Here is a 26,678-nt window from a genome sequence, read left to right on the forward strand (position 1 = left end):
CACCACCTCCTCCTCCAAGAGGTACATATTACTATAAGGTCAGATTGGTGTAAATATTCAGAGCCTTTATTCAGAATTGTTTAATTCCTCTTCAGGAGCGTGGCCAGTCCTAATAGATGATTTTGTTGAATACGCAAGACCAGTAGTCACAGGAGGAAAACGTAAAGCTTCCTAACGATGACTTCTCAGTGGACTAACTCTGCAGTCTGAACTGCATCGGGTAATGAAGACTTTTGGCCAATAACTGTGCACACTGTCACCGATTTCGAAAGTTGAGGTGGGATGTCACTGACAAAACAGAAATCGCTACTTCTGCAAGAAAATGATGGCTGACTCATGGACACTGCAAGAAGAAATTCAAAAGATAGCCCAGGCTATCTGTAGGATACTGGCTTCAATTACTGTACTGGTTGTATTATATAGGATGTAGATTTTGCATGATTTTATACTTTGGAAAAGTTTAACTAGAGGCCATTTTAGTAAAATTTTGACAACACAGCATGCCGTTCAGTTCATAATACAGGGTGAACACCAGCAGTTACATAAATACAACTGTATTATATTGTACTTATATTAAAAGCAGTATTTGTGATATATAAATTAAATCTCTAAATAAAATATGTGGTATGTGGTATTTTTCTACATCTCTAAAATACGTTGAGAATACAGTGCAATATTTATTGATTTATTTTCCTGATGCAGTACTCTGTGTTTCTAAATCTTTTTATTACATCCTCCATTTAAAAAAAATGTTTTCCTAATTCCAATGCCAAATGAAGTTTGTACTTCTTATTTACAAAATTTAATGGTTTGTTTGTGGAAAGCAATTTCCATCACACCCGGACGCTTCTATCTCTCTCTCTCTTTGTTCCCTTCCTGGAAATAAATTACAGTGAGAAAACGCTTTTTCAAGGAACAAGCTTTTGATGACAACTCTCTAAGGAACACCATTCTCGTTGCCAGACTTAAGGAAGTTTTATCAGTCCTGCTTCTCTAACTGCTCTCAGCAAGGAAGCATTGTTGTGGCTGCAAGCCAATCTCTCCTGCTTTTCCATCTGCTGTCCCATTGCATACCACAGTGAGCCACATGATGGGCTTTCTGCTACCTGCCTCTCTCAGCCACTGCCTACTCAGGCCATCTTCCTAGCAGCTGTCTTGCTTCCCTCAACTCACTACTTATGGTTCTCCAGAATGCTGTCTATCAGCACTTTCATTCCTTTCGTTTTACTCAAAAAGTAAGAGAGTTGTAAGAGGGATTTAGGGATGCCTCTTACTCATGTCTGAAAGTGGGTAGCACTTTCTTGAGAAAACATGCCCTACTGTTCAAACAGCCTTCCAAAAACTAATAGGTTATTTTGGGATGCTGTTTGGATTATAATACTGTTATATCCAAAATTGACTATAGACAGCTCCTTTAAAGGGTGACTAGCAGTGTGGCTTTAAGTATCAGTAACCTTGCCATGTATTTAATAATAAAGAAGCCTTGATTATTTTAAATATAACAAGTGAATTGCAGACACATTTTAGCTCAAGATAAATTCTGCTACTATCACTGTCTGCTTAATTTTCAACCAAAACTGAAGCTACTTAAAAGTACTCGGCACAAATAAGTGTGCAAAAGAGTATCTTGTGTTTTGTATTAAAATATTCTCGGGGTGGTGAGCAACTTCTAAAGGACTAGTCAGAAAGAAATAGTGTGTTGCCTGCTAGTGGTTATTGACTCTGGGTTGGATCCTGACCGAAAGTGAGTTGCTTCTGTGCTGGTACTGTTGCTTTGTTTTTGTCTGCCTTCAAACAAAATAATAAAAGGAATGGCAAATGTAAAAAAGTGGCTGTTGTGCCTCCTGTATAGCATAGGTTTGAAAAATAGACATAGTTTGGGATCTTGCATGCTTTCTTAAATTCTGTCTCCCACATGATTGTTAAAACTAACTCTGCTCTTCATTGTGTAATTGGTCATGTGAAAACAGACACAGAGAACATGTATGCTAAATTCAAAGTGGAATTCTGCATGAATTGAAAAACTTCAGCATGGAACAGCGTACACTGCAACTTAAAAGCAATCACTTTAATTTTTATTTCTGGGGTTGAGAACATTAGCGACAGAAATGTGAGAAATGGGTTGTGTCTCATTCCACCACTAGATGCCAGTAACTCATTTGTAATTTTTTCATTTTCTTGTCTCAAGACAAATATAACAATACTAAAGACTACTGTATTACTTTGTTGCATCCTCAACTATAACAGTATCCCTCACTGAATTTCTTCAAATGAATTTTTTAAAAAAGAAAGTTTCGCAAAGATTTGGCTTAGAAACTCATTAAACATAAGTGATAAACATAGTCTTAATATTTTCTAACAGTCATATTTACAGTTTATTCTTTTAACTCAAGGGTTAGGGAAACACGTATTCCAGACATTACCATTTTTATTAGAGTTAATTTATTTTCTCTTGTAGTCCTATTATGCCAATATCAAACTATTCATATCAGGAGTTTTAGGAAATGGAAACTCTTAAAGTTTCCTACAATGAGCAATATTCTAAAATGTATCAGTAGCTAAAATGAAGATAAACTAAATATTTGCACCTACCATTGATACATTGAGAGTTTTCTCTGCTTGTAGGAAATGAAAAACCAAGATTGAGCAAAGGGGGTTACTGAATTCATACACAGCTTACAAAACTGATGTGAATTCAATTGCTTACCTTGTTGCAGCATAAATATTATGAGGTTTGTTGGAACTGTGTTTATCTGAAACAAAGTGTGTGCACTATGCATTCACTTATTACTAGTGGAATATGTTCATTTACCTTTTATAAGATTTTATAGTCTTCAATCAGTTCACGTTTTTAAATCAAAGTTAATTCAGATTGGAAGACGGTATCTTCAAGATTACTAGTATAAAATGTAATAAGTTGTCTTAATGTGTTCTTCACAAAATCCCATGAAACAGATCAAAATTTCAATTTAATACAGGTTGAAAGAGTAAAACTGTAGTCCAATACAGTATAACACAAGTCATTTGGAATTTACTCAGCTCTTTAGGACAAACCCAGCATGGTTCTTCTGTAGCACAAATGATTTATTCAGTAATTGCATGATAACTATGTAACTTCATAGTGCAGGGATTGTAACAATGGAAATGCCAGCACAGGATGATGGGGCTGACCATAGTAAGTAAAATCAGTGATTTTATTTTCTTTTGAAAATTAAATTCCAAGTCTAAAGGAGATCCTTCACAATCTATGTGGTTGTTAAAGCAACCATATCTTTTTCAAGGGTCTTGTGGCTGTTTCCAGGCATATACTACATATACCACCCAGCTACTTCACTTCCTTAGGCACAGCTTATTGTAAAAAGTGCCTCTTTGGAAGGCACTGCCCAACCCTGTTAATTCTATACCAAAGAGATATGACTTGGAATAAAGATTAGGACTATTTTGCAACAGTTAAAATGCTTTATCTTTTTCCCAGCGTTTATCACTGAAAGAAATTGAAACATTTACTGAAATAATAGTAAGTTTGTATTTGTAAACTGCATCTTCCCAGTCCTGATTAATAATAAAATAATTTTGTTTCTAACATAACGTTTGCATTATTATAAGAGGAAATCATTCAAGAATGCTAAAACTACTAATACTGCTACATGATAATTTTTATTATTTTGTAACTTGCTTTGTAAATATCCTCACACGTCTACAGAGGAGAGGAGAGGAGAGGATTCTTTATTAGCCAAGTGTGATTAGACACACAAATTTCTTTCTGGTACATAAACTCTCGATGTACATATGATGGTGATAGATCATTAACATAGTCATTGTAAAATACATTCATCATAGGACATTAGCTACAACACTTAGTGGTAGTCATGGATACTAAATAAGCAACATAAATCACACTAGTATATTAAGTAAACAATATAAATCGTAAGAGACAAGCAACAAAATAATAGTCATAAGATAAGGAGATAGGGAATAGGGAAGATGAAAATAATGATGGTAATACTGCCTTCTTAGATAGTTTTGTGGAAATTAATTTAGCAAAGTGATGGCATGGGGGGGGAACTGTCCTCGTGTCTAGTTGATGTGTCAGTTTACAATTTACATTTAAACCTATCAATTTTAAATTAATCATTACAATTTCTATCTTTTCAGTGTGAGGTAATATAAAACTTACCTAGTTATTTCTATCAGTCACACAAACATCTTGTCAGGTTTTAACAAGGAAGAAACATAAGATGATGGGAATCAAAAAAAGTCAATGACATCTTTTCTGAAAAGTGCAGAATAATATATGTATATGCACAACAAACTGATTCTAATGCACAAATTCTGAGCAGGAAAATCAGTTGCAATTGTGCATGAATATCATAGTACTAGCTGGATACCTATGCTCCACTACAAAACTATGTCATTGGGCTTGATAAATCTACACTTACAGCTTGAAAATTTATGAGTAGTTACGATCGGCCTCTCCTCTCCCCTTCTCTCCCTTCTCTCCTATCGCCCTTCTTTCCCGCAGGCTGGTCTCATTGATCCTCTCCTATCCCCTTCTCTCCCTCAGGCTTGCCCCACAGAGGCCTCTGTAAGTGTAGATTTATCTTATATCCCCTTCTCTCCCTCAGGCTGACTCCTATCCCCTTCTCTCCCTCAGGCTTGCCCCACAGAGGCCTCTCCTATCTTATCCCCTTCTCTCCCTTTTAGGTGGGGAGTAGAATGTCTGAACTCCCAGACCGCAGGTTGGATAAGTCATGTGCTGGCCATACCCATGTCCAAGTGGCAGTTGGGACAGAGTTCTTTTCAGGTGGGGAAGGGGAGTAGAACGTTTAATTCCTTAGCATCAGAGTGTGTTAATATATGAAATAGTAATGATTTGATAGTCATTTCAAAAAATCATTTCTTAGCAAACACCTAGAAGCCAAGAGGAACATATGTGCCAAATTTCAAGTTTACAGGCTTTACGGTTCTGGAGATTTTGTGATGATGCATGAGTGGTATTTTGCTTTTATATATATAGATTTGCAACAAGACAGCATTTGAAAATGATACTATGGAGACAAATCTATGGCTGGTTCAGTTAAATGTAGGGATTGGAGAAGAGATTTGTTTCAGTATAGTTTTTGAATTACTTTCTCAATAATGTTTTGATCTTCTGAGTGTAATGTCCATAAAATCAATATGTTTGTGTTTTTTAAGGAAACACAAGGCAGTGATTCCAAAATGTACCAATCTGAACACCTATAAAAATAAGTCTCTTAATTCAATATGTGTTTTTCAACGGATAGAGTTACATAAACTCTGGAGAGATCAAATATTTCTTGGCTTGCTTTGACCTAGGGCTTCTGAGTTTTACAACTACACTTATTTGTGTTCTGCACACTTTCTAAACTTGCAGCTTAAAAATAAGTTGGAAAATATTTGGACTTAAGAGTTTTATCTTGACCATTGGCTCTCAGAGAAGCAGTGGCATATATGCATGCCAGGAAAGGCCAGGCTTCCCTTATACGGACAGTTCTTTGCAATGACACAATGGCTCCGATATAAAGTGTTGCTTAATCTACGCTAGAAGGCAAAGGAACAAAGAAACATCAAGTGGCTGTTTGAGACCAAAGAGAACTGAAAAAGCAAGTCACTTAATGATGGAGAAATTTAAGGCTGCTTTTTTACTAGCAGGGGTAGGGGATGCTTTGGGCTATCGAAATTTTATTCAAGAAAACAATGCTTTAGGTGCAAAGATCCAAGAGGAATTGAAAGAAATTGGAGGACTCGGGAACCTGGTCTTGTCCTCTGACAAATGGCCAGTAAGCGACAATACTCTGATGCACATGGCGACAGCTGAAGCTCTCATCACAGGTAGGAAGAAAAACACACTGTTATCTGGATGCAGACTGGAGGGTAGGAAGAGAACGGGAAAAGAGCTGTTATAATCATGTTTACTAGCTGAGCAGTGAGCTAATGCTACCTTTAGTGAATGATGCTTAATGGGCCATGTGTCTGCCCTAAACTTAAATAAGGTGAAAAAGAGTGTACGTAAGGAAGGAAGTTTATGACTCAAATGCCACCTCAACCATGAACTCATAAAGTCACCTGTAGTGTGGCACTGTGTATATCTGTTTATCTGAAATATTTGAACTATCGTACTTGTCTGTCATAAAATATTTTATGAATAATACTAGAAATAAATAATTTATTCCTAGTAAAAAAATAAATAATTATTTAAAATGCAAAATTAGCTCTATTTTATTTGTGCTGAATCAAGCTGAATTCCAGTTAGCAAGGTTGTACATTAGCTCATTTTGGTTGTATAAATTTGGTTCACAGGAATACATTAAAATTGTATGATTCACTGAGTGAATTTTCACAAGTACGGAAAGAAATCTCAATGCCAGTTCTGCCCTATAGATAAGCAGCTCTTCGGTGTAGCAAAAATTAGTCTCCTGCATCAACAAAAAATAACATATTCACACAATTGTATGTTGTACCCAGTTTATCATGCACGTTCAGGGGGACAGATATAACATAGGCATCTTTGGTAAAGACAAAAGCATTTCCTAAACTGTATTGCTTTCTTATTTTTTGTGTGTATTGTAGAATCAGATATGTCAAAGTCAATGAAATTCATTTAAATCCCTTTATCTGACTGCTGTTCTAAAATTAGCTGCCACTGATCTGTTGACGAGAATCTTGAGTATTTCTTATCTAGCTACTAGTTAGCCAATGAAGTGAGATAGAGCTAACACCCTAAAGATAATGGCAAGATGTCAACCTATCAAAGCAAAGGATGACTAGCATACTTCTGAATATAGTCAATGATTAAATACACGTCACATGTCCCTTGCTTCTTGACCTCTGAGCATAAAGGTTATCTGCAAACCTTATCAGCCAGCTCTGCAACCATTTTTAGATACAGTATATCCAAATTAGCAAGGTCATATTTCTCCCAATAACATGACACCACTTGTCAGGATACACCTTGACCCTGATTTCATCAACTGTATTTACAGGCACCAGCTATTCAGTGTTTTTGCCTGTTTTTATTCTAAATAGGGAAACAGGCTGTTTTTCTATTATATAAAGCATTACTTGATAACCTTTAAAATGAAGTTATATAGATAAAAACCATTTTATAACAGGGAATATAGATGTTGATAGTTTATTGTAATCTACCAGTTGACATAAAAAAAGGCATTTGACAAAGGATAAGTTGGAAATAACCATGGTATCTGGAAACTAACCATTCTACCTTTCTAGAAAGATGAAAATAGATACAAATCCATTTTCTGCTTTTGTGTTTTGATAGTTCAATTGCTTTGCCATACTTAAAAATATCTGTTAGAAATGTAAAATGTTTGTTAGAAATGTTAGTTACAAGCACAGTGGATGTTGCAGACATAGTAGTAAAATATCCATTTTGACATTTATTATTCTCTCTTTTTCTATGTTGCAATCTCTAACGAGGACTAATAATTGCTGATGTGCAATTATTCTCACAAACATAACAATAATCAGTACAAAAACCAAAGCCACAAAACTAAATTCTGTAACAAACAATTAATTCAAATTAAGCCAGATGCAATTAATATATAATTAAATAGGCAACCTCAAATGGATATCCATCCTCAAATGGCTTTCTGAATAGTTCTGTTTTCAAGTCCTTAATAAATACAAGAAGAAAGGTACATCCGGCCATTTCATTTTATTAGAATCCCAATTTAATTATTCCACAAGCAGCTAATGACACTTTTACAGCAGTTTTGTTTATTATACCAATATAATTCCTATTTTATAAAAGGGTAAGGGTCCCTTATCTAGGGCACTGAATAAATACATGACAACCACTGGTCAAATACAATGGTTCTCAGGCAGAAAGAACAGGTACATTGGCTTGTTCCAGTGGTGAAATTCAATTTTTTTTTACTACTGGTTCTATGGGCATGGCTTAGTGGATGTGGCAGGGGAAGGATACTGCAAAATTTCCATTCCCACCCCACTCAGGGGCCAGCCAGAGGTGGTATTTGCCGGTTCTCTGAACTACTCAAAATTTCCGCTACCGGTTCTCCAGAACCTGACAGAACCTGCTGGATTTCACCCCTGGCTTTTCCTCCATCAGTCAGTAGTGCTGCCATTCATCATGAACTAAGCCATTTTCTGAGAGGTCTTTTGCATAGCAGTGCTGAAGTGCTATTCTTGAGGGCAGAGGCCAGCATAGGGTATGCCAGTAGAAAAACATGCTGGCAGCACTTCCACCCCTGATTCTGTCTCAACAAAAAGATGGAATATGGTGCTATCCATGTAAGAACCAAGGGGAGGAGACAAACAGGGTGTGAAAGGCCTCTTGATGTCAGATTTCCAATTTAACACAGTGTTTGGAGAACTGGAACCAGGGACCCCATCATTGCCACCTGTCTCCTCCTGGTTTCTCCTACCATCCATGGGAAGAGCAGCAAAGGGGAAAGAAAAGTGAATGTCTTTTTTGTGACAGTTTTCCATGTACCAAGATCAGCCTCCCCTTCCCACCTCTGCATTATCACATGAAAGTGATGGCTGGAGCCACTTAAACTCCAAGTGGGGGTAAGCAACTCTTCAATTGCCACTCACATGTGGTAAGACTTCTGGATGCATGTCAAAAATGGCAGCTATCCAGCCCCGCTGATCAGATGGTGTGCCAGGGCTGGGAGAGCACAGCAAATGCAGCAGCACCCTGAAGGTGATGGATATTTAGCTGGACTGGAGACCTACTCTTGGCTTTCCATCCAACCAAATCCTGGCAACCTTAGGATCTGCTACCACATCATATATTACACATGAACGTATATTGGCTCTCTGGTGATGGGTCAGGAATTGAAAGTCATGAATTGATAATTTACAGTATGTCCTCCAAGTACTATTGGGGCATCTTTTACAATTGGCAAGGTGTGCAGAAAAACCCTAAATATGTATCTCTGTTTGATTTGCACAACTGCCCAACTTACAAAAGCGACTCAGAGTGGCTTATAAAAGGTTAGAAGCACAATAAACAAAAGAATCAGAAACCAAACCCAACAAACATCCAAAACTATATGAGGCCAACAACATATATGAGGCCAACAACATTATACCATCTTTTCAATTCTGGACAATCTTATTCCATACTCTGGCCCAGGGGATAAACTAGGTTTATGGAAAATCAGTAGGGTTGGAGCCATCCAAATCTTGAGTAGAATTTTGTTCTATAGGGCAGGCACTGTAATAAGGAAGGCACACCTAGATCCTGCCACTTTTCATATAAGGGACCTCAAGCAAGCCACTTTTTTGGCTCTCCTGGGATGAGCTAACTGGAGATAGTTGATCACATGAATAAGTTGTTGGAAAGTGGATTTGTTTTGATTTTTTTCTAAGACACAATGGAAATAAGCACAATAAAAATTGGATGCTAAAGGAACTACACATTTTAATTAAAGAAGAATACAAAACCCTAATTAACAGCTACAGAATTATATAAAATATAATATTGGAAATATTGAAGGACCATTTTGAAATATGGCATCAGAAGTTAATATCAATAATGTCAATAGTGATGTTTGTTTCTATCGGTAGACTATGTCCAAAAGATGTTGTGGAATAAATGGTAGAAGAGGAACAAATTTTATTTGACAAGACAGAGACAGAACTGACACTAAAAGTGGCTACACTAATGAGAGATTATAAGAATGACATGCAAAAAGATGTCTCATTGGACATACAAAATAAATTGGTTGTTGCTTTAAAAATCAAGAAGCAATTACAAATAATAAAGCAAGAGATTGATCTGGATAATTAAAATAAATATAAACTAAAATGGTTTATATTTGTGATGAAGGTTAGAAGTCCTTCCTTCCTTCCTTCCTTCCTTCCTTCCTTCCTTCCTTCCTTCCTTCCTTTCCTTCCTTCCTTCCTTCCTTCCTGTTCTTTCTTTTAGTTTATATTAGTTATTACTACTACAATTATAATCTTTAATAAAATTATTTTAAAAATATCAAGTCACTTACAGTTGGGATACTTTTTATCTACACCTGTTTAGTATTGCCTTAGAGCAGGGAGAGTGCGAGTACTCAAGAAAATAATCTTGCTGTCATGTTGGGTAGTTCAGTTAAAATATTAGCACAGTGTCTAGTTGTTGCTGTTGTTTTTTTAAACAGCCAATTCAATTCTAGAAATTATTAGAAAAAAGAATTGCCAGTAATGAATGTCCTTCCAGAAACCTAGTGGTATACATAATATTACATCTTATGATTTTACTGCTACCGATTATCAAGTCTCAAAAAATCTCAAGCATTGGAAAAGAGCAAATACAGATATCTAAAATAAATAAAGAGCTAAAGCAATTTCTCTACAAGAAAAATCTGCTGAACAATGGTTGCATTGGTTTGTTCCTAACCTACAGCATTAGAGGCTAAGGAGAGACTTAACAGAAACACATAAATCATAAATGATATGGAAGATATGGGTTCCTTAATTTTCAGAGCACTAACCTTTTAAATTAAATGCCAAAAGATTCAGGAACAGCAAAAATATGAAAAGTATGTTTACATTCCACAGACTTAACAATAGCATTTCCTACTATTTAGAATTTTTAAAGAAAAATATACATATTCATAAAGAGCTGTGCTATCAATGACTTCTGATGCTACATCTGAATCATAGGCAACAAACTTTGAATGATTATCTGCTACACTTCAGTAGAAGGAGACACTGACCTTCTGTTTGTGAACTTTCTAAAAACATCTGTTTGGCCGAATCATGTTACATAATGCAAGGTCTTTTGGTTCTAATAAAATTGTTTGATGGAGATAAAACAATGTTCTTAACTCCTGCATGTACAAAGAACTTTCCACCTTGTTTTTTATTTCCAGTATTCAACTCATATTCATGTGAATATGTAAATATACATGTTCCATTCCATCCAAGATAATGTTGCAGGATGCAATCTGAGTCAGTTATCAGGAACAAAGGTTTATTCTTCCATGCTTTCAGGTTCATCCTGGAACTCATCATCAGGAAACTTCTCTCTCTTCAGAATATGTGCATCAGTAGTGGGTTGCTACCGGTTCTCCCCAGTTCACAAGAACCGGTAGTAAACATTTTGAGTAGTTCGGAGAACCGGTAGTAAAAATTCTGCCTGGCCCCGCCCCCAATCTATTGCTGCCTCCTAATTCCCAGCTGATCGGCTAGAAGGAAAAAATCAAGACTCACTTGTCGAAGAAGAGGGGGAAAAAACAAGACACCGTCCCTTTAAATTGAGAAGCCAAGAAGCCTCCCATCTGATCGGCTCGCTTCTCAGCCAGGAGATCGCTTGGCAAAGAAGAAGTGGAGGGGATGCTGTCATTTTAAATTGACAGAGCGGCTAGAAGCTCCTTTCTGAGTCAGCTGAACAACAAATTGGATAAGAGGAGGAATTCTTATATGGTTCAATGTTTTTGAAGTTTTGGGGTTTGTGCAACATGGGCTTTGTGTTTCTAAAAAGGTTTGGGCGATTTCCATTGTGAAGTATCCTGTCTTGAATGAGTTTTCTGCCTGCTTGTAAATGGAGCCAAACTTCTGGCTTCCACTTTATATTATCTGTGAGCACTGGTAGCTGTTTTCTGCTTACAAAGTTTCCTTTATGCAGCTGGCAGGAATGTGGAATTCCAGGCAGGTTCCTTGCTAGCAGCTTGATTATTCTTTAATTATCTGGGATATTTTATTTGGGAAATGAAGAGGGGGGAGTTTGATTCCTTCCCAGATCAGATTAGTGGGGTAGGGAGGAAATGGGGATTTTGAAGTAACCTTCCTCTGGAGTGGGGAGGGAATGGGGATTTTAGGCTTGCTGTCAAACATCAGAAATAATACTAATGTTTGTTTTGAACAATATGCAGGTTGTATTACATGAATGGCTATTTTATATGTGAAATTATGACTGAAACCTATATAGGTTCACACTGTCAGGAAGTTTGTCCTTAGTTTTAGGTTGCTTCTCTCTTTGTTGAGTTTCCATCCATTGCTTCTTGTTTTGCCTACTGGTGCTTTGGAAAATACTTTCCCCCCCTTCTTTCTAGCAGCCCCTTAAAAGCCTGTTGCCTATCACACTCTTGGGCAAAGCATGTGAGCCATTTCCTCCTTTCAGTGGTCCATGAAAGTGCATCTATAGCAGAGGTCTCTAACCTTGGCCACTTTAAGACTTTAAGACAGCAAAGCTGGCTGAGGAATTCTGGGAGTTGAAGTCCGTAAGTCTTAAAGTGGCCACGTTTGGAGACCCCTGATCTGTAGTATGTAGATAATAAAGTTGAAAAAAGGTGAACAACATTTTTGCAGAACTATAGATATGTTGAGGCTGGGTGTGACAAGGAATGGCTGGGAGGGGAGGGGCCAGGCGAGGTACCCCTTGACATGAGAGACATTGAGTTGGCCACGCCTACCCAGTCATATGACCATCAAGCCACGCCCACAAAATAAGTCACGCCCACAGAACCGGTAGTAAAAAAAATTAGAACCCACCCCTGATGTGCATATATATCTGGTTGTGTGTAGCTTTTAGTTCTTAATTAAGGTGTTGATAACTGGCTGTTAAGTCATTAGTTGTTTCCTTGTGTCACCATGCCATTGGTTCCTGATAGGCTCATGGTAAATCAGCACTTCTATTGACTAACAGTGGGCTGGTTTCCCCAGCTTCAATGTTTCTCTGGCTATTTTTGTCCCTGATAAGCCAGCAATCATGGTAGCTGCAAAATTGAATTAGTCATTGCAATGAGATGCTACCAATGAGTAACTATTAACTTGTGTTCCTGTAATCTGGTGGCTAGCTTCCTATCCATTTGTCCCACATAGTTGCAAGAGCAATCCTTTCCAGGAATCCAGTAAATTACATTAGAAGTTTCTCCCACGTCCAAGCAATCATATTCATGTGTTTCATGTTACACAGATAAGTCCACTGACATCTTTCTACCTTTCTAATTGTTCACAAATAGAGGATCTGTGACTCTTAAGAAGTGAACTTCATGTGTCAACCTTGCTGGTTGGGACCACTGAGAACTATAGTTCAGTAACATCTAGGGGCCTCACTTACTTTACCTCTTGAAGTAGATGTACTATAATTTACATTTCTCATGAATTTATACTTTGCTACCATTTAGTGCTTATCCAAATGTTTGAAGCCAAAATTGTAATCCCATAGTATCATAAAGTCACTCAGCAGAGATAGGAATAAGCCAGACTGAATGTAATGAGACTAACTTGTTGATAACCAATCACATAGCTGCTCTATTTATCATTGCCATTCATGTATGCCAAGACTGCAATGATGTAACATGTTAAATGACTGTGACAAGAAATAATTGCCATCATTCATGTTCTTCTTTCTTTTTTGACATTTCCTGCTGTATACAAATGTATCTTATTTTTTGCCTGCATAGATTATTGGTGCTTAGAAGATCTGTATCGTGAACTTGTTAAACGTTACGTTGATGCTGTTGAAAAACTTCCTGAGAAAAGGTCAGATCCTGCTACTATTGAAGGATGCTCCCAACTGAAGCCAGATAATTACCTCCTTGCTTGGCATACACCCTTCAATGAGAAAGGTAGACTAACATTTTTTTAACTAATTTAACAAAAGCCGTATTACACACTTGTCCTTTCAGAAAAAAAGATGCAGACCATTGTTGGATCAAAGGCCATATTCCAAAGTTCTAGGACAAAACCAAATATACAATTATTGTGTTGAATCTAAATTCACTATAAACTAATCTGAATTAAAAGAAACGCCTGCCTATTTATTCAGTACTTTTCTTTTGTCTGACCTATTAAAAACCACAGTTGGGAACTGTACTTAAAAGTCTCAAGGACTGCATAAAGTTTGAAGCTTTGGATCAGTGGTGAAATTTGAACCAGTTTGCTACTGGTTTGCTGGCCACGCATGTGCACTGCATGACAAGCATGCACTGTCCATATGCATGCGCACCAAACACGTGCTGTATGCATGTGCAGTACACACCAAATGTGTATATTTTTAAAATGCATTTAAAAAGCTACCAGTTCAGGCGAACTGGTAGTTAGCTACCGGTTCGATTGAACTGGTAGTTTAAAAAGCTACTGGTTGGTCAAACCTGTAGTTAAAAAAAGCTATGATCCAACAATCACCTGTGCCGCTCATTTAACTTTGCTAGAAAGCAGGATTTCCTGCTTTCTAGCGAAGCTAAACTGCACATGACAGCTGATTCCCCCCTCGCTGTTCTACTTACCTTCCCAAGCCTCTTTTTGGCGTGTACTGTGCACACACGCATAGCATGTGCCAAAAGGAGGCTTGGGAAGGTAAGTAGAACAGCGAGGGAGGGAATCAGCTGTGATGTGCAGTTTAGCTTCGCTAGAAAGCAGGATTTCCTGCTTTCTAGCAAAGCTAAACCATGTGGCACAGGTGATTGTCAGATTGTAGCTTTTTTAAACTACTAGTTTGACTGAACCGGTAGCTGTTTTTTTACTACTGGTTCACCTGAACCAGAGTGAACCAGTCACATTTGAGCTCTGCTTTGGATGTGGATTCCCTGCCCTGTTTTAAAATAGCCTGAAGTAGTTACAGTAAATGGCAAGGAATGTTTGACAAGTCAAGATAAGTGGGGACTAGGCTAATATCTCTGTACAGTTACAATCATTTTGAATATATTTAGGAGCCATGGTGGTGCAGTGGTTAGAACACGGTATTGCAGTCAGGATTGACACACTATTCCATCCCTTCGAGGTCGGTAAAATAAGGACCCAAATTGCTGGGGGCAATATGCTGAAATTTGTAAATCGCTTAGAGAGTGCTGTAAAGCACTGTGCAGTGGTATATTAGTCTAAGTGCTTTGTTACCGGTATTACTATTTCACTGTTTTGACATTTTGGCTGTACTTTCATATATTCAATTGTTGGTAAATTGCACCAAAGACATTGATATTTATATCTACATACAGAGACATACACATTCATATACAATATTGAACTAACTTTAGGTAAATATAAACAGGATTGGTCTTGTCTGGTGTGTGCATTTCAAAATCGTAAATGCTTGGCACTTGACTGCTACCTCAATTGATCAGTGAGAAATCATTGCAGATTAGAGTTTTTCATGTATTGTAGGTTATACTTAAAGAGCTTAATCGTTTAGGTTTCTTTTGTGTTTCATAAAAAATGAAAAGTTTCATAGGTTGATCCCATAAAGATATTTTTTTCTTTTTTTACAATAACAAGTATGCTCTCTTCTGACATATGGGAAAGAATTGTGGTCTGTTATATAGCTGAGCAGCAATTCTATATGTGCCTGTAGAAACATAGTCAGCTGCCAAGAATTCCTTGGGGAGGGCTCAGCTCAGGGTCCTTTTGTAAATTATCTCGGCTTACAAATAGCTCAATATCTATTTCTAGAGTTTTTGTTCTTGGCATGATGCTTTCTGATTCCAGGTTTTTGTCCTGGAATTTTGTGTTCATTTCCACAGCAATATAGTTGTTCATGTTTCATCTGGAGCTGTGCATTTATTAGACATTTTACCAGACTACTAGGACAATCCAACCGCATACACATAATGCCTCTGAGTCAGTGGTGGGTTCTAACCTGTATTACCACCGCTTCACTTCGCTCACACACACGCCAAACTTGCGCTTTGCGCAAACACATTGACTGGCTGAACAGCTGAGGCATTGCAATCTGCTCTGCTGCGCCTTTCAACTGAGCTAAAAACAGAGGAATAAAGGTAGGTATAGTGCAGGGGCAGGCGGGAAGACCCAAATGACGGTCAGAGCAAACCAGTTCACTGTCACTTCAACATCTCTGCTAATGGCTTTCCTGAACCAGGGAGAACCGGTAGCAACCCACAACTGCTCTGAGTGTAGGACTAAAGACAAACCGTTGACCGCTGGTTTGATTTCCTCCGGTGACTTCACTTTCGTTCCCTCCTGGTGCACAAACCTGTCTCCCACAGATGCAAACTGCAGAACCTGTTCTATAGTCTGAATGCTGGCAAGTTTAAGGGGCCATATTACATGGGCAAAAGCCCAGCTTCCACTGGATGACGCAGATTCCAGATCCAGCAGTGGGTTAATATGATACTGTTTCATAAGGGTACTCAATTGGAGCATTATCCTTTAAGGCAGCATCATGGCATAAACATTGCAACATACTATGGCAATTATTTTTGTCCCTGAGCATTGCAATATACCACTGATGTCAAAACAGCTCCCCCTCCTCACTTTCCAGAAGAAGAAAAAATAAAATAAAACTAGGCCAGTCTTGGGCTATAGTTTCCCTCTAATGCTCTGTGTCTCCATCTGATCCATTCTGTGGTTCAGCCAACTGGAGGGTAACAAGTTGTCATGACATAGAGGAATCTGTCTGTCTCATACCACTCTAGCATTCTGAGAGGACACTTGAGAAGGTGTCAGTAATACCATTACTATAAACCATGAGTGAAAAAAATAAGTAACGCCCACTCATAGGAACATGTTATTTTTTCCACTTTATGTAACTTGGAAAATTCCCAATTAGTCATTCAACAATAAGACTGAATCTACTATCTTCCTAATATCATTTAGTATAGTGCAGTGATTTATGATAGTAAGTGTCTGGGCTTGAAGCTGATGAAGCTGGAGGTTTTGATTCCTGTGACAGAGAAAAACATTTTGTAAACAAGCGATGGGCACCAGAAATACTCAAGGCGAGGAAACAAATCTTGGTTTGTTGATGACTTGAAAAGGGGAAGGAGGAGGCCCAGAAATCAAAACCTTGGGATAAATATATATAATAAAGGCAGGGCTTTTATGTAAGAAAGAGATAAAGGCATTCCTAAACTTACATTCACAATTGAGCCCAAAAGTTCTGTTGCTAAGCAAGGTGTTTGTTAAATGAATTTTGCTCCATTTTACAACCTTGCTTGCTAAAGGTTGTTAAGTAAATCACACACACGTCAAAAATATTTTTCATGAGGGACAAATCCAGTTTTATTGTGATTTTTCTAATATATTGCCCTCATCTGTTGAAATGTAATTTTACAGTATTACATTGTGAGGAGGGAGGAGGGAGTGTAAAGTTTATGCCTTGGATTAGGGTGTCTGTGGAGCCTCTTTCCTGCATGACTCTTTCTTCTGTTGGGTTTTTTTTGTGTTCTTCTTAAGCACTGAATATATTGTAAGCTGCTCAGAGCCTTTTTCGAAATGGGTGGTCTTATCAAATTCAATAAACAAAGAAAATATCAAAATTTCTTTTCAAAACTGCTTGTGTCTACGTTATGTGTATTCCAAATTATTATTCATTTCTTTAAAAACTTGTTCCCGGTTTATTTTGGTTTTTTTTAAAGTTTGTATATTATGGTTGGTCACATAGTCATCCAGATGTTTAAATTGGATTTGGCATTTTTATCCATCTATAGATTCCTTTCCAAGGACATGAGATAGTCAATCTTGTTGTTTGATGGTGTTAAAGGCATTATTGCAAGATGTATGCTGTTCCAACTATTACATTTATATGCTATAGCGGGAGTATTAAACTTGCGTTGCCATGGCGGTGTTATGTGATATATCGTGACTTTTCCCCCCTTCATTAAACTGGGCATGGCTGTGGCCAGGACATGACGCATCCGGCCCGCGGGCTGTGAGTTTGACAGCCCTGTGCTATAGAATTTATACTATACTATCTCTATGGATTTCTTTATATTTAATTAAATTGTTCATGCAACCATTTTAAAAACAGCAGAACTTTCTTTATTAATGTCCATGTTGTCTTTTGTTATATAGGCTCAGGGTTTGGTGCAGCTACAAAAGCCATGTGTTTAGGGATGAAATACTGGAAGCCCGAAAGGCTGGAAACTCTCATTGAAGTGAGCATTGAAGTTGGACGAATGACTCATAACCATCCTACAGGTAATTTCCAGGAAAATTAGCACACTTGGTCATCCTATAAAAAACATGGTCATTAGCAAATGACTGAGTACAGTAATACATATCCTGGATGATGGGGTACCATACGTTTTATTTGACATCTGTACAATTAAAGGCATATGTTCTAGTCCATGAATATGTGTTCTAATATACTAGCTCTCTTAAGGTTAGAACTTCATTAATCAGATGAAGACAAACACTGAAGTATGGGGAAAAATTAGGGGTGAAAAGGAACATTCATATGTCCCCACCCATTAAACTTCCCGTGAAAAGACCTAGAGGATATTGAAATGGCATGTGGGAATACCATGGGAGGCAGGAGAAAGAGCCACAACCTAGACATGGTTTAATAAACTAAATTTGAATCCAAATGAGGAGGTGTAACAAAAGCATCTCAGAAGGAACCCTTCCTAGTTTTCAGTAAGTGAAGGAAGGGAAGGCTACTTTCATACTTGCAAGATTCTGTTAGTGTAACCTTAGAATAAAGATAGAATAAAGATAGAGCTGGATGTGGTGGCTCAGTGACTAAGATGCTGAGCCTGTTGATTGAAAGATCGGCAGTTCAGAGGTTCAAATCCCTAGTGCCGTGTAATAGTGTGAGCTCCCATTACTTGTTCCAGCTTCTGCCAACCTAGCAGTTCAAAAGCACGTAAAGAATGCAAGTAGAAAAATAGGGACCATCTTTGGTGGGAAGGTAACAACATTCCCTGTGCCTTTGGTGTTTAGTCATGCTGGCCACATGACCACAGAGACGTCTTCGGACAGCGGTTTTGAAACGGAGATGAGCATCACCCCCTAGAGTTGGGAACGACTAGCACATATGCTAGGGAAACCTTTACCTTTAGTTCTCCTGTGCTTCTTGTCTAGAGTACCTTGTAAGCCAACAGATATTTACACACATACACAAATATGAGAAGAGAATAATTATGAGAAGAATTTGCAAGAAAGATGCTTGATATTTTCTGGAAGAGCTGAGATAATAAAATGTAAGGTTGTAATATTAAAAACAAATAAAAAAGATTAAATATGTTAATGCAGGCGTGCACAAATGTTTGCCAGTAACCCTATTTTATTCAGTCATTAAGAAGTTCCATCTGTTGTAAGGACTCACTTCCAAATGCCTTGATTTAGAAGCTATATTTTTTATTCCAAGTGGAATCCTAAGGCCAAGGAATCCAAAGTGTGATTTGGTTGCAGTATGACAGGTTCACATTCTGAATTAACATATGTTTTCCAGCTGTAGTTCAGAAGCAGGCAGGAGCTATGAAAAAAAAAAGGGGGGATCATGGGTATAACCTAAAGAGGTATAGAATCAATGGGGCAATTGCCCAAAAGGAACTAAAGTAAGTAAGGTGGATGGGCCACAGTAGAAGCATCCCCCAGGAGCCAATAGTAAACCTACAGGTATGCTTTACTGGGAATTCAACAAATCTGGAAAAATCCTAGTTAGGGAAAGATATATTAGACAGTGACAGACTATGATCTCAGCATGCAGATTAATGGCAAACTTTCTTCTTTTCTGACTTCCTACTAAATATCAGATGAGAATCAGCCCTGATTTGTGTCAGAAATGCAAACTTAAAATAGGCCTATCATATTTTCTAGAAACCAACATGCATATTCGGTATAGGAGCAATTGCCATAAAATATGCAAAATCATGAAATGGGTTAATCAATTATTGCCCCCAATGAAGAGAATAATGTGCAAACTAAAAATCAAATCAATCTTCTCTCCAAACAGTGACATGCAACAGGATATTAATTCATTTTTTTAGTTGTGATTTGAATCAATAAAAGTTTGTTTTGAATTTCTGCATCCCATTCTCCTGTCATAATCATTGAGGTCAGAACTACATAGAGAAATAAAGTACGGTAAGTCACCATCCTGGAATGTTACCATGAAAACATGCCAGCCAGCTACCTCCTAAAGGCAGATATAAGTAGCAGGTCATCTCTATTCTCTGAAATGTTCCATAGTTATGATTATGTGTTGGCACGGATACAAAAAACATTATGAACATCTTCGAAAGGGGAACAGTTCATTTATTTTCCTTTTTAAAAAACATTTAAGGGAATTTAAGAGCTTGAAGTTCGATGAATTAAGCCTTACAGCACATGCATTTATGATGCTACCATTAGTATTATATTTTGGCCATTTGGGGATGTTTATGAAATATTTTAAAATTCTAAATAGCCCCAAATGGTCAAACTAAACATTGTTACATATAGCATAACCTTTTATTTTGTTCTTTAAAGAACTATTATTGGGTTGCTGGTTAGAAGAAATATCTGTATGAAAAAAACCCAGAGGTTGCTACCATTTCAAAGTGGATTTTTAAAAGTCTGTATGCTTTATACAGGTAGTCTTCAACTTACGACCACAATTAAGCCAACATTTCTGTTGCTAAGTGAAACATTTGTTTGTTTTGCCCCATTTTACCAACTTTCTTGCCACAGTTTTTCAGTGCCGTTGTAACTTTGAACAGTCACTAAATGAACTGTTGTTGTAAATCAGGGACTACCTGAAAGCAACAACTCCTAAATACTAAGTAAATGAAGCATTATTTGGATTCAAATAAATTATCTCATGGTTGCTTCTTTAATTTTTCAAAAGGCTGTATGTGCTATGTTGAACGGATGTAATTTTAATTGACTTTAAAGCAGTGGTGAAATCCAAATTTTTTTCTACCGGTTCTGTGGGGCTGGGGTTGGTATGGCTTGGTGGGCGTGGCAGGGAAAGCATACTACAAAATCTCCATTCCTACCCCACTCCTGGGGAAGGATACTGCAAAATCCCCATTCCTACCCAACTCCTGGGGAAAGGATACTGCAAAATCTCCATTCCCACCCCACTCCAGGGGAAGGATATTGCAAAATCTCCATTCCTATCTCACTCCTGGGGGAAGGATACTGCAAAATCCCCATTCCCTCCCCACTCCTGGGGGAAGGATACTGCAAAATCTCCATTCCTACCTCACTCCTGGGGGAAGGATATTGCAAAATCCCCATTCCCTCCCCACTCCTGGCGGAAGGATATTGCAAAATTTCCATTCCTACCTCACTCCTGGGGGAAGGATATTGCAAAATGTCCATTCCCGCCCCACTCCTGGGGGAAGGATACTGCAAAATCCCCATTCCTACCTCACTCCTGGGGGAAGGATATTGCAAAATCTCCATTCCCACCCTACTCTGGGGCCAGCCAGAGGTGGTATTTGCCAGTTCTCCGAACTGCTCAAAATTTCCGCCACCGGTTCTCCCGAACCTGTCAGAACCTGCTGGATTTCACCCCTGCTTTAAAGTAAACAGCTACTTCAGTCTCACAGAATGATTCCTCATAGGAGCAAACTAATATTTTTATTTCCTTATGCACACATAGATATGATTCTGTCCACAAACTTTTTTTTTTATGTTGTCAGTATTAAATTCTTCTTTTTTTGGTACCATACACACATTCATCTTTATGTGCTAATTTCAGGCTTCCTAGGATCCCTCTGTGCAGCTCTGTTTGCTTCGTATGCAATCCAAGGAAAGCCACTGGTCCAATGGGGAAGAGAGATGATGAAAGTTGTTCCAATGGCCGAAGAATATTGCAAAAAGACCATCAGGCACATGGCAGGTAAAAATGATTCATGAAGCATTTCAAATTCATAAAATGTAAAAACAGTATCACTTTTTAAAATTTTTCAGTAACTTTGTTTAGTTACCAGTGGCGGCACAATGGTTAGAATCACTATTGCAGGATAATTCTGCCAGCTATCAGGGGTTTGATCCTCACTGGCTCAAGGTTGACTCAGACTTCCATCCTTCTGAGGTAGGTAAAATGAGGATCCAGATTGTTGGAGGCAATATGCTGAGTCTGTAAACTGCTTAGAAAGGGTCTGTAAAGCACTATGAAGCAGTATATAAGTCTAAGTTCTATTGTGACCCTTTCCATGTCGTAATTAATTTCACTTAACATTTTCAGTTTGAATTTAAATTTAAATGGTATTGTAAGGAGTTGGGTAAGAATGAAATGAAATACTAATTTAAAAATAACATTAGACCAGTGAAACACATGCATAAGCAATGTGCTTTTAGCAGTCCCTCCATTTTTTTTTAATGGAAGTTCTTCCACTTTTATCCAAACTGTTGTTGTTGTTTCTTAAGAGTAGAGCAGGTGCAGGATTAACACTTATAAGTCTGTCTCTCACAGGAGGACGCTGGCATTTGCTCAGGGCAATGTCATCTCTAAGCAAAACATGCAAGCCTTTTGAAGCATGTGCTTGTAACCCAGTCATTGTGGAAAGCAGTGCTATTTTAGAAAGCGAAGAGAGAGGTTGAAAAAATAGATCCCTACTTGAAACAAAACTGAACCCTGTTTTTCAAGAGATTTGGCTGGCTAAAAAATGATAAAAGTTTCTTTCTTTCTTTCCTACTCAACAGCTCTAAATGGCTGCAAATGGTAGCACTAAGTTAAATACAATGAAGAAAATAAATACTATTTAGATTGCTGATACACTGCAGCTATTTCACAAATTACTTTTCCCCCTGAAATCAAAGGCAATTTCCTACATAGAAGGAGCTCTATCATAAAATGTGTTTAGAAATGTTTTTTCCAACACAAATATCATGGTATCAGGAAGTACATTTAAGACAGAATAACAGCGCACATTTCAAGAATAATAGTGAGTGGGCCTGTTTGTCTCCTCAAAAATTATTTCTTGAGGGGAAAAGAAAGTCAAAGATGAATTACCCTAAAATAAAGTTTGTATCTTTCACATGGATTCATACAACACCTGCATAATATTCGAGTATACAGCTGAAATGTGAAACTCAATGATACTAATAAAAATATCACAGGGTTCAGATTGTGTATCAAAAGCTGGCTGGGTTTTAGTTATCTTTGTTGACTATGTTACCAGATTTAGTTATTCAGTTGGCAATGTTACTATAGCATATTGCAGTAAAGAAAGCTCTTAAAAATGGCCTAAAAATGGAACTAATATAAATCCTATTGCAGCCAGATTGCTAACAAAACTTGGCTTCCATAAATGCATTAAGCAGTAAGAAAACATCTTAAAAGATTTCCAGGCTCAAGTCTAAATTCACACATAAACTCATGGTGGAGAACAGATCTATCCTGCTTATTTCATATTTTGTGTTTATTTTCTTCAGTTCAATCATGTCTGTTTCTCTGGACAAGCTCCTACAGTTTTCTTGAAAAGGGATTTTCAGAAATGGTTTGCTATTCATCCTTCCTAGGGTTGAAAAAAAAAACGACTAACCCAAGCTGACTCTGTGGCTGAAATAGGTCTAGAAGTCACCGCCTCTTGGCTTTTATTTTTTTATTTTTTTTATTTTTTATTTATTTGATTTATTTTGTCACAACTATATATATAAGCATCACATAAAAAGATTATATAGTATATAAACATATATATGAGGTAATATAAGGAAATATAAGCATATATATATAAGAAGAAAAAAGAAACAAGAAACAATAGGACAGGAATGGTAGGCACGTTTGTGCTCTTATGCACGGCCCCATTTTAACCTAATGCCTTAACCACTACACTAAATAGTCTCTATTTTGTGTTAGCTGATTCTAATTCTTTATGGAAATAAAAATCTTCCAAACCTATTCTCTACTGTACAGCATACTGGTTATTATTAACAACGAACAGTATTATAACAGCCTAATTTGACTATGCTTGACTGGCATAATTTTCAAGATTAAATGTGTTATAATTACACATTTATTTTCCTTTCAGAATATCAGGAACACTGGTTTTACTTTGAAGCAAAATGGCAATTTTATTTGGAAGAGAGAGAGATCAATGAAGAAAACCAGAATAAACCCCAATTTCCTGACAATTATGATGCTGAGGAAAGAGAAAAGGTAAGTTTTTCAAGAAACAGCTGTTTAAACTCTATGTGTCTGGGGAGAGGAGGAATAGATATGAACTGATACTTTTCTTATTAAAAATTAGTTTTTATTAGTTATTAGTTTACTTTATTGTCATTGCATATGGCACAAAAAAAATTAAATGCCATCTTCAGTGTACATTATAACTATAAAAATAAAAACACAAACATACATCCTTTACATTCTATATAATTGAAATTTAAAACCCTAAACCATAGAATTCAATATGGTTATTGCCCTGGGATAGAAGCTAAAGCACTAAACCATAGAATTCAATATGGTTATTGCCCTGGGATAGAAGCTGTGTGTCAGCCTATTTCTCCTTGTTTTTATTATCCTGTACGGTCTGCCAGATGGTAAAATGGATCCCATGCTGTAATTACAAAACCAAATGATAGAGGTTGTGTCTCAAAAAACAGACTATTTTACAAAATAAAGTTTAAGTTGGTCATTTATAAAAGAAATAGTAATAGAAACAATAATAACTGACAAAAAAGTTGATTGTTGATGTATAGCGAACCAGTGATCGATGGGTAGATATTACTCAAAGCATTAAAAGCAAATAAATCAAGGAACTTGAAAGCATTAACCGTAATTTAATGTTTTTTTAATCAATCTATTTTTTAAAACATGCAAACGGAGAGGTTTATATATGCATGTTCTGGTTTACATTTCGTCAAATTCACACAGTCAAAGTTATCCATTTAGACTTACCGGAGATGGAGTTCTGAAGGTCGTGGTGGAAGGAGAGGTCATGATGCTCCCATGATTGCATATGATGCTCTCTTAGGATGTGGTGGTGACTGGACAGAACTTTGTAACCGGGCAATGTTCCATGGAGGTGAGTAAAATACTGCTTTTTGTATTTCTTATATAATTCAATCCTTATAAAAATTAAAAAGCAGCATGTTCACAGCAGCTTTCGTCAACCAAAAGTTTTCAAGAGGCATTGGTCTCCAAGTCACATAACTCTGCCAGTCTGGCCAGTGTGTCATTGAAAGTCCTAATTGCTCAACCATTGTCAGTTCACACATTTTCACTGCAGGACTCAATATCCATTACAGAAAGCAGGATAACTCTAGATAAAGTGGGAATCAGTGACAGCCGTTTAAGGAGTCCTTTCTATTAAAGTTCAAAAGTATACATGCATCTTAGGCCACCTCCTACCTAATAACTTATGGTGATATAATGCTTTTCCTCATCATGCTATTTTGGTACAGTAATGATCAAACCATTATCAGTTGAAATGTCAACTGACATTAATGAGGAATAGTTTGTGGTAGTAACATAGACTATCCAATGGTTTTCTATGCAGCTGATTGAGGGGATTTTACATGAAGAGAAAGAAAGAATTCTAATTTTGGATGAGAGATTTATAATGATTTATAAAGCATTCAAAGTTGGTTAATAAGCATTAGTTCAGTTAATGTTGTCATCTTAACTTTTGCGATGTGCTGGGTTTTGATTTTTTTCACAGTTCATGGTGATGAAAATTGAGGATGGAGATGCTGGGGAAATTTTAGAGATTCAGTTCGCAAAGAGGCCCAGAAACCTATCAGAAATACATTCTTGAACATTGTTTGGCAATAGTCTATCTTTCACTCCATGGTTAAAATTCCTGAATGGAGCTAACTTCTCATTTGTGCTTTTGATTTCTAGGCGAGAGTGCAGCTACGGGATCAATTGCTGGCTGCTTGTATGGGTTACTCTATGGCCTCAACAAGGTTCCTAAAGGCTTATACCAGGAACTTGAGCAAAGGGAGAGGTTCGAATTCTTGGGGGAAACTATTTTCCAACGATCTTCAGAGGAAAAGTAAAGATACTTTTAATTTTTTAATGTTATAATAAACTGGTAGTTACTTTTGAAAACAAATGTGCAGGAGAGAAAAAAGAAAAGACCAGATGCCCCCTTTTGTTTAAGATTATACTATTCAGTAATAACGATGTGCTCATCTTCCCTCAGGATATTAGGATCGTTGCCTAGAAGTTTTTAAGCACTGTTGGCAGTCAGCGTTTCAGAATACCTTTAAAAATTATCCATGTTTCTTCAAAGGTAGAATTTTGGCATCCATTTTAAAAAGTAATTCCTCTAAAAAAATCTTTACATGACATGAATTTCTGCTTCACCTTGTTAATAATGACACCTTGTCATCTGTGTGCTCATTTTCACTTATGCTATGGTTGCATATAAAAATCTAATGCTATCTACACACTGGAGACTGCCTTCATCACCCTTCTAAAAGAGCATAGCTACTTTCAGGCACTCATTTTCCCTGAAATTCTTAATCCACACTCCTGTCACTTGCTTTTAATGTGACTTTTTTTGTCAGAGTTGCAGCACCATTCCTTTAGAGAGGGAGAGCTAACACCAGGAAGCGATCCAAGAAAAGGCAGAAAGTAATTACCCCAAATCATTCAAATAAATGTAAACCCTCCCCCCACAAAACTACAATGGTTCCTTTCAGTTTTTTCGATGCTGTTTTTATTAAAAGACAAAATTTGTAATTATTTGGGTGGCTAAAATTCTTGTAAATAAATGAACGTTATGCCTCTTCATAAGCATTGTTCTTTATTTTTGCACTTTGCTTATTGCATGTTCCCGTATGTTGTCACTGGAATTTTTGCTTGCAATTGTCACTAGAGGTTAAGGTTAAAGTGCTTTATTTGTAGGTAGACATTTCCTTAGTTTTGATTCCTTCCACTTATATATTTGGTCAGGATTCAGGTCCATGCATATTTACCTGGGAATAAATTAAAATTGCCATGATACATGCAGGATTGCAAGAGGAGAACACCTCGGTCTCACTAAAATTAAGATTAAAGGCTTACTTAATTTTCACTTATTTCCATAGGACTTAAGTACATCTAAGTGTGAGTA

The 26,678-nt window shown here is 37.2% G+C and overlaps 2 protein-coding genes across 4 annotated transcripts in view; both read left to right on the forward strand.

The window, feature by feature from the left end:
- Positions 1–3,536, forward strand: part of DCUN1D2 (defective in cullin neddylation 1 domain containing 2) — a 30,322-nt gene extending 26,786 nt beyond the window's left edge. The window contains exon 8 of one of the 2 annotated variants that reach the window (XM_058185999.1): positions 96–3,536. In XM_058185999.1, coding sequence (XP_058041982.1) covers positions 96–113 — 18 coding nt within the window. In that variant the 3' untranslated portion in view covers positions 114–3,536. The remainder of the gene's footprint in view (positions 1–95) is intronic. The other variant, XM_058186000.1, reaches the window with a different exon arrangement.
- A 1,982-nt stretch (positions 3,537–5,518) lies between these two features.
- Positions 5,519–26,674, forward strand: ADPRHL1 (ADP-ribosylhydrolase like 1). Of its 2 annotated transcripts, XM_058185994.1 has the most exons (8): positions 5,519–5,853; positions 13,407–13,571; positions 17,752–17,877; positions 21,371–21,511; positions 23,646–23,773; positions 24,509–24,641; positions 25,460–25,613; positions 26,653–26,674. In XM_058185994.1, exons 1-8 carry the CDS (start codon positions 5,637–5,639, stop codon positions 26,657–26,659), a joined length of 1,071 nt encoding a protein of 356 aa, XP_058041977.1. In that variant the 5' UTR covers positions 5,519–5,636; the 3' UTR covers positions 26,660–26,674. The 2 variants fall into 2 exon arrangements, with proteins under 2 accessions (XP_058041977.1, XP_058041978.1); XM_058185995.1 differs by lacking the exon at positions 26,653–26,674 and having other exon boundaries at positions 5,528–5,853; positions 25,460–26,359.
- The last annotated feature ends 4 nt before the right edge of the window (positions 26,675–26,678 follow it).

The sequence above is a fragment of the Ahaetulla prasina genome, chromosome 5 (assembly GCF_028640845.1).
Source record: "Ahaetulla prasina isolate Xishuangbanna chromosome 5, ASM2864084v1, whole genome shotgun sequence".
Taxonomy (NCBI): Eukaryota; Metazoa; Chordata; class Lepidosauria; order Squamata; family Colubridae; genus Ahaetulla; species Ahaetulla prasina.

Coding starts and splice junctions, on each gene's coding strand:
- ADPRHL1 (XM_058185994.1), top strand. CDS start 5,637: ATGATGGAGAAATTTAAGGCTGCTTTTTTACTAGCAGGGGTAGGGGAT. Junction 5,854..13,406: donor AGCTGAAGCTCTCATCACAG/GTAGGAAGAAAA, acceptor TTGCCTGCATAG/ATTATTGGTGCTTAGAAGAT. Junction 21,512..23,645: donor GACCATCAGGCACATGGCAG/GTAAAAATGATT, acceptor TTTTCCTTTCAG/AATATCAGGAACACTGGTTT.